Here is a 7,358-nt window from a genome sequence, read left to right as displayed (position 1 = left end):
AGGCTTCCAGGTTCTACACACACACACACACACACACACACACACACACACACACACACACACACACACACCTGCACAAGGGGTTAAACAGTTTGGCTGTCCTTTTCTTTCCAGGCCTAGTGGGATTTTTTTTTCTTTTTTTCCCCTGCTTTATAGAAAACCCTAACAGGCCTGAGACTGTCCTGAAGCCATCTTCTCCTCTTGTCACCTTGGAATACAACCCCAAAGATTCCCACGTGCTCCTGGGAGGCTGCTACAACGGGCAGATTGGTAAGAGGGACAAGGAGGCTTAGCCAGCAATTGCCTTGATGGAAAGACCTTTCTCGCTGGGCCAGCTCTGGGTGGAGTCAAATACAAACAGCCTTGCAAGTGGGGTCTTCCAGGGAACCACCAGACAGGTCAAATAATGACAATTCTTTGCACAGGAGACAAAGAGCCCCAGCCTCGCTCCGCCCCCTCCTGTGGCTGCCAGGCTGCTGGTGCTCACCAGGAATGCAGGATGTTATTTTTCAAGGCTACCACGGAACTGGAGGGTATAGGATCTAAAGTAGGGCAAGTTAAAAGGCAACAAAACTCGCTGTTTGAACCAAGATTCGGCTGTTTTTCTTGAATCAGCACTCTTCGGATTGCCGCAAGAACTTTGGCTAATTTCCGGTTCTGAAAAAGTTGACTGACCGTTTTTGTCAGTTGTCTCATTGCGTTTATGGAGGAGATTTTCAGAGGTCCTTACTCCACCATTTTTGCTGATGGCACACCCAGAAAATAGTGTTTTGATCGCTAGTGAGCTTGGAAGAAACCTGTCCTCATGGGCTCTGAAGGTCTCTGCCTGCCCTCCACCTCAGGCCCTGAGGCAGCCAGATACACTCCCTCCCAGTCTGCACCCCCGGCCAGGAAAGGGCTCCCACTTCTCCTACCTTCACAGGCTCTCCTGCTTCCTCTTCTTCCTCCAGGGCTGGGGGCCAGGATGGCTGGGTAACTTCTCCCCAGGAACGCTCTGTGGCCAGGCTGCCTCCTGGCCCTCTGAGGCCTCCAATCTCCCTCTCAGACTTACCGCCTCCTTCCCGGGGAAGCTGCCAGGTTATGGAATAGATGCGGGCTCCCATAAATCTCCCTGCCAAATTACCTGGGTGCTAGGGCCCTAAAAGACTGAAGCAGGATCTGCCATGATTTATTCAGGAGCCCTGCCTCACTCATTATTCATAACCCCTTGCAGTGGCTTTTCACGCCAGCTCAGACCAGCCCGGGCTCTGGGGCTCTGCTGCCTGCAAGGAGGACTGCAGCGGGACCGACCCTTGAGCACTGCTTTGTGCAAGGAGAGCAAAGCTTAGCTAAGAAATTTCTGGGCCAGGCTGGTCCAGGGCACGTGCTTTAGCCTTGGCGTCCATAAATCAACATTTAATGGTCAAGTACCTTTGTTGTTGTTCTACAAAATCAGCTCTCCTAGGAACAGCTCTGAGTAACAGGATGGGTTCTCGCTGTACACTCCTGGGAAAATGAAAACAAAATCTATTAAGACAAAGAGTAGATAAGCTTCAAGTNTGCTGGCCAATCTCTGTCGCCTCTGTGGGCAGGTGCTCCCAAACATGACTCCTTGCCAATCCCGCTGTGCTCCAGGCTTGATGAGGGAGAGGCAATAAAGCGCCCAGCAGACAAGTGGTCCCCACCCTGGGGACAGGCCTGGTTGGTGGAAAGGCAGGACTCCAGGGAAAGACAAAGCGAATGTGCAAAGCCGTGTAGGGTCACCCAATGTAGAGTGAGTACAAAGTGCAGACCATCAGTGATCCAGCAGCCCTGTGGGCGACAGGACCCTTGGTCCCCATCCTCAGGAGGCGCGTACCTGGGAGTGACCTCTAAGGATAGCAGTTTGACAACAGGAACTGACCGCACAGGTACATGTGTGAAATCGCTGTGCACCTGGTTATTCACTGCAGCAGGGTGTGTGCTAGTCCAAGGCTGGAAGCAAGTTAAATCCATTGGTAGGGGGCCGGTTCCAGTAATGCTGTGTTGCCCATGCAGTGGAAAACCATGCAGCTGTCAAAATGCAAGAGGCAGCTCCTCATATGCCTACAGGGAGTGTTTCCAAGGCTTACGTTGTGAAACCAAAGCAAATGAAACAAACTGTGTAGCGAGCTCTTGTTTGAAATACACCTATAGATGTGTGCATATGTGCACGGGTATATGTGTATGTGTATCTGTGCTTTGTATATAAAAAGTCATGTGTGTGTATGTGGTTGAATATGCAGAGAATAGTCCTGTGATTTTGAGTGTCTAACCTCAAACGCCAACCCTTGAGGGGGCGGGGGTTGTTCATTTTACTACCATAACCCACTGAGGGTCCCGGGAAAGGCTTGGCCCAGTCCCAGCACGAGCACGCAGGACCCTTTTCTGAGTCTGGGCTTAGTCAGGGTGTGCAGAGCAGGACCAGTGGCTGCCAGTAGGGGGCGTGCAGGAGAGGGGCCAGGGTAGTGCAGGGGTTGACCCTCCTGCTGTCCCAGCCCTGCTGGGGCCTGACCTCACATGTGGATATCTGAGCCGCATGATGTACTAGAAATCATCCCATCCAACCTCAACGTGTGACAGACAAGGAAACGCACCCCAGGGGGAGGATGTGCTCAGGGCACACAGCGAGTGGGTGACCCAACTAAGGATGGTGCTCTGGTCTCCTGGATCCCAGCCCAAGCGCTTTCTCCTATAATAATGCTCCCAGGGAGGAGTGAAGGGGATGAGTCTCCCAGTGAGAGAATCATTTTGTTTCCACTTTCATTCATTCCTTCTGATGACTTCAAGGAGTAAATTTCAGTCTGGGGCCATTAAGTCTTGAATACTTTGTTAACTCTTGCTCATTCTCCCGCCCCTCCTCATTTTAAAAATTAATAGTTCATTTTTAGAGCAGTTTTAGGTCCACAGTAAAATTAATCGGAAAGAACAGGGAGTTCCCACATACCCCCTCCTCCCCCACCCACTGTCATCATCCCGCCCTAGAGCGGCACATTTGTCACAATCGATGGGCCCCGGCATATCATTATCACCCGGTCTTAGTCTGTTAGGGCTGCTGTATCCAAGTACCACAAACGAGGTGGCTTGTAAGCAACAGAGATCTAGTGAGTTGTCGGAAATGTCGTGACATATTTTTTTCTATGTTTTTCGTTGCAAAAATGCATCAGGACTTTTCCGACAGCCCAATACTTCTCACAGTCCTGGACGCTGGAAGTCTGAGATCGGGGTGCCGACACGGGCTCTGTGTCTGGTGAGGACCCACTTCCTAATTCATCGATAGCCATCTTCTGCCTGGGAACTCCCACGGTGGAAGGGCTGAGGGGGCTCTCTGGAACCCCACTTGTAAGGGTGCTAATCCCATTCATGAGGGCTCTACCCTCACGACCTAATCCCAAAGGCCCCACATCCTAATACCATCACATTGGAGATTAGGTTTCAACTTATGTATCTGGGCTGGGGGGCTGGGGAGGGACACAGAGAGTCAGCCATAGCACACCCCAAGTCCATAGTTTACATGATGGCTGACTCCGTGTCATACGTTCCATGGGTTTCGCTACCCTGAAAGTCTCCTGTGTTCCACCTATTTATCCCTTTCTCCACCCAAACCTTTAGCAATGACTGATCTTTGGTCACTGTCTCCATGGTTTTGCCTTTTGCAGAAGGTCACACAATTGGAACCAGAATGCAGCCTTTTTGGATGAGTTTCTTTGACCTAGTAATGTGTGTTGTTTCCATCACATCTTTTCATGGCTTGAGAGTTCATTTCTTTTTAGTGCGGAATAATATTCCGATGTTTGGAGGATCACAATTTATCCATTCAACTACTGAAGGACATTTTGGTTGGTTCCAAGGTTTAGCAATTAGGAATAAAGCTACTGTAAACATCTACGTGCAGGTTTTCGTGTAGACATAAGTTTTCAATTCATTTGGGCAAATGTCAAGGAGCATGATTGCTGAGTTCTCCACCCACCTTTTTATTTTAATAATAATGGGAAATCATGCCTCAGGCTCAAAACTTTCAACAAATGAAAACAGCAGACTGGAATATACTATTTTGTTTCCATTGTTTTAATCTTTATTATTAGCTTTTATTTATGGCTGGTGAGATCGGTTTTCCAACCAAGGGAGTCCTATAAACTTCATTTTTAAAATAAATCCCTCTGCATGAATCTTTAAGTATGCTTAAATATGTTTGAATATTTAAAAGAAAAAAATTAGTAAATGAGAAATGTGGGAGCCTTGCACTCCAGATTTCTGCCTCTTGCTCTCCCTTTAAAGGGACCCCCAGGAAATCAAGCGGTCAGCCACACACGTCTCCTGGCACCCCGATGGCAACAGAAAGTTGGCAGTGGCATATTCTTGCTTGAATTTTCAACGGGCGCCTGAAGCCATGAGCCATGAGTCGTACATCTGGGACCTGGGTGAGAAGCAGAGGGGCCTCCTGTGGCCAAGGAGGGCTGAGGGAGCAGGGCCGAGGCGAGTGAAAGCACGAAGGCAGGGGAGAGGGTGGTAGGAACAGCAGGCAGGGGACTCTCACAGGGGGGACCAGGGACCCAGGAGGAGGCCTCTCATCCCTTTCCTGTCTGGGTTTAGGGGCCGCCAAGCAGAGTCAAACTGGAGAAGCAGGAAACTCATTTCATTTCCAGGACCATAAGCAAAGCATTCAAGACCAGACACCACAAAGTCCCAATTCTGGGCCTCTGCAGAGCGTATCAAATAGAGTCCCCAGCAGACTGAGAAGGGACCCAAGAAGGCGAGGAGGGGACGCACCTCTGCCCCAATCCCAGCCTTTCCTGGTGCTTGTCCTTAATTCACGGCAGTAGGGGCGTGTGTCCACCTGAGAGCACAATCTCTGGTTGAGAGAGGGGCTCACTCCAAGGGCAAAGCCTGGCAAGTAGCAGGTGATGGTGGATATCACGCGCTCAGATGTCCCTCACTGTTGTCATTGTGAAAATAAACGTAAGCCCATTTAGTAGGTGCAGGTGCCAAGCAGAACTAAGCACTCTACACTCTTGAGCAGCTCGAGTTCTCACAGCCACCCCCTGGGTGGGCTCCAACATTATCCCCAGTATACAGACAAGGAAACTGGTACACAGAAGTCAGGGGAGAGTGACTTTACGTAAAAACCTTAGGACCAATACTGCATTCCATTCCAAACCTGGGAAATGGACTAGANTCCCAAATTAACTGAGTGAAAACCACGTTTGATTTAACCAAAACATTTTCGTGGGTGGTCCTGATGACTCACAGTTCAAACGGACTGCGTTTCTTGCTTTCCCAGGACAAATTACTGTCACGGGGACCAGAGCGATTTGTCCATGGTGTAGCCAACTAAACAAGATGACCACCATGAAGTCCACGCCATGTTAGGGTCTCCTGTGAGCAGCTCCGCCCTGTTAAGACTTCTGACTTTTGTGAGAGCTGGCTTAAAAATAGAAAAGAGAAGGGGTCTTGGGGGGGTGACTGCTTACGGGGTATGGGGTCTCTATTTGGGGTGCTGAAAACGTTCTAGAACTAGACAGTGATGATGGTGGCATAACTTTGTGACTATTCTTAATGCCACTGAGCTGTACACTTTAAAATATTTAAAGTGGTAAAATTTATGTCATGTATTTTACAACAATTTTAAAAATGGGAAAAAAGTTTAAGGGGTAAACCACGTCTATACCACTCTCCCTGTGACAGAGAATGGTGAAAGCAAATTCAAACTCTTAATTGTTTCTGTGTTTCGATTCCTGGGACATTGTAAATGGTTGGGAGGAGAAGGATTATTCACTTATTGTTCCTTTGGGATCTCACAGAACAGATGGATGGGCTCCTCTGGTCCATTAGGATTTACATAAAGTCAGAAGTAGATAAGCTGCAAAGCAGCTAGCTCCACACGGTGGCACTTTCATGCCTGACTGTGACCCCTGATGCCCCGTGACCACCTTCCTGGTACCTGAAAATATTGTGGCTTTGGCCAAGGGCACCTCATCAGTCCGTCCCTGAAGGCTCAGGGCCCAGGATCCTGGTTTGCAGGAGTGTCTGAATGCTTACATCCGGGGCGTGTGTCTTCTCACCTGGGGTTCTGTTCAGGCCAACACAGAGTGGTTTGAGATGGAGACCAGAGGGGTCAACCACATCGAGGGGGGCTGGCCCAAGGATGTAAACCCCCTGGAGCTGGAGCAGACCATCCGCTTCCGGAAGAAAGTGGAGAAGGATGAGAACTACATCAACGTCATCACGCAGCTGGGCTCGGTGAGGCATCCTCCGGCCCCAGCGGTCAGAGCCGCAGCCACCACTCTGGTTCCCCCATGGCATGTCAAGCCCTGAATGTGCCTGGCCCTGTGCTCAGCTCCTGTGGCCACTCAGGGGAAGAACACCGGCCACCTTAAGGAAACTTCTGTATGGGAGCAGGCAGACAGGCCCACCACCGCAGACCAAAGGGAAAGGTGGCGAGGTGCAGGGACTGAACAGGCTTTAGCAGCCTGAAAAGCAGCCCCCTTGAGCAAAGAGAACCCCACCCAGCAGCTACCTGCCAATAGGGAAGGTTCGTTCACTCAACACATTTGTGCCGAACCTCTGCCAGGCACAGCAGAGACTGCAAAAATAAAATGCACATACATCTGCCCCAGAGAGTTTATCATCTAGCAGAGGTCAAAGACAGATACAGAGATACCACCATATACTGTAGAAAGGGTGCTCGAAGAGAAGAGATGACTTACCATTTGCCCCATAAGGAGGGAAAGTCAATTTCCTGCTGAAGGGAGCAGGGAAGGCTTCCTGGAAGAGGGGGCACTTGAACTTGGGCTTTTCCATGCTGGACATTTGGAATAATGGGGAAGACTCGTTGGGTAGAGGGACCAGGAGATGGGTACGGTATATGAAGTTATTAATGCTTCTGTTTGACTGGAGCAGTGTTTCTTCACCTTTTTCTCATTGTTGTTCCCCAACAAGCCTTTTTAGACATTCTTTTCTTAATTGCCCCATGAAATTTTAATGTCATAGGTATACCGTACATCTGTTTGTGTACCGTATGTATATCGGAAAAAGTAATCTTATTTTACCAGTAACAACCAATTCCCACCCCCTTGAGGGCAATGTGGTCCCCATTGAAAATGCATGGGCTGGAAGGATGGGAAAAGACCATTAGCTATTTCTGGTCCCTCCCAGACTCCATTTCAGTCCTGGTCAGTCTGAAAGGACCTCCCCTTACTGCTAAGAACTCCCGATGTGTCCTCTTCAGATCATGGAGCATTGCATCAAACAGAATAATGCCATCGACATATACCAGGAGTACTTTGATGACGAGGAAGCGGTGGAAGTGACAGAAGAGGCCCCTTCAGCTAAAACCATCAATGTTTTCAGGTATTTCCATC

At 49.4% G+C, this 7,358-nt stretch overlaps 1 protein-coding gene across 1 annotated transcript in view; it reads left to right on the top strand.

Moving 5' to 3' along the window:
* Window positions 1-7,358, top strand: part of DNAI2 (dynein axonemal intermediate chain 2) — a 33,541-nt gene that overhangs the window by 10,172 nt on the left and 16,011 nt on the right. The window contains exons 2-3 of the mRNA XM_019650941.1: window positions 6,076-6,237; window positions 7,226-7,348. Coding sequence (XP_019506486.1) covers window positions 6,076-6,237; window positions 7,226-7,348 — 285 coding nt within the window. The remainder of the gene's footprint in view (window positions 1-6,075; window positions 6,238-7,225; window positions 7,349-7,358) is intronic.

Source organism: Hipposideros armiger, unplaced genomic scaffold (genome assembly GCF_001890085.2).
Source record: "Hipposideros armiger isolate ML-2016 unplaced genomic scaffold, ASM189008v1 scaffold_150, whole genome shotgun sequence".
NCBI lineage: Eukaryota > Metazoa > Chordata > Mammalia > Chiroptera > Hipposideridae > Hipposideros > Hipposideros armiger.
The sequence above is the reverse complement of the archived record's forward strand: the minus strand, read 5'-3'. Positions and strand labels throughout refer to the sequence as shown.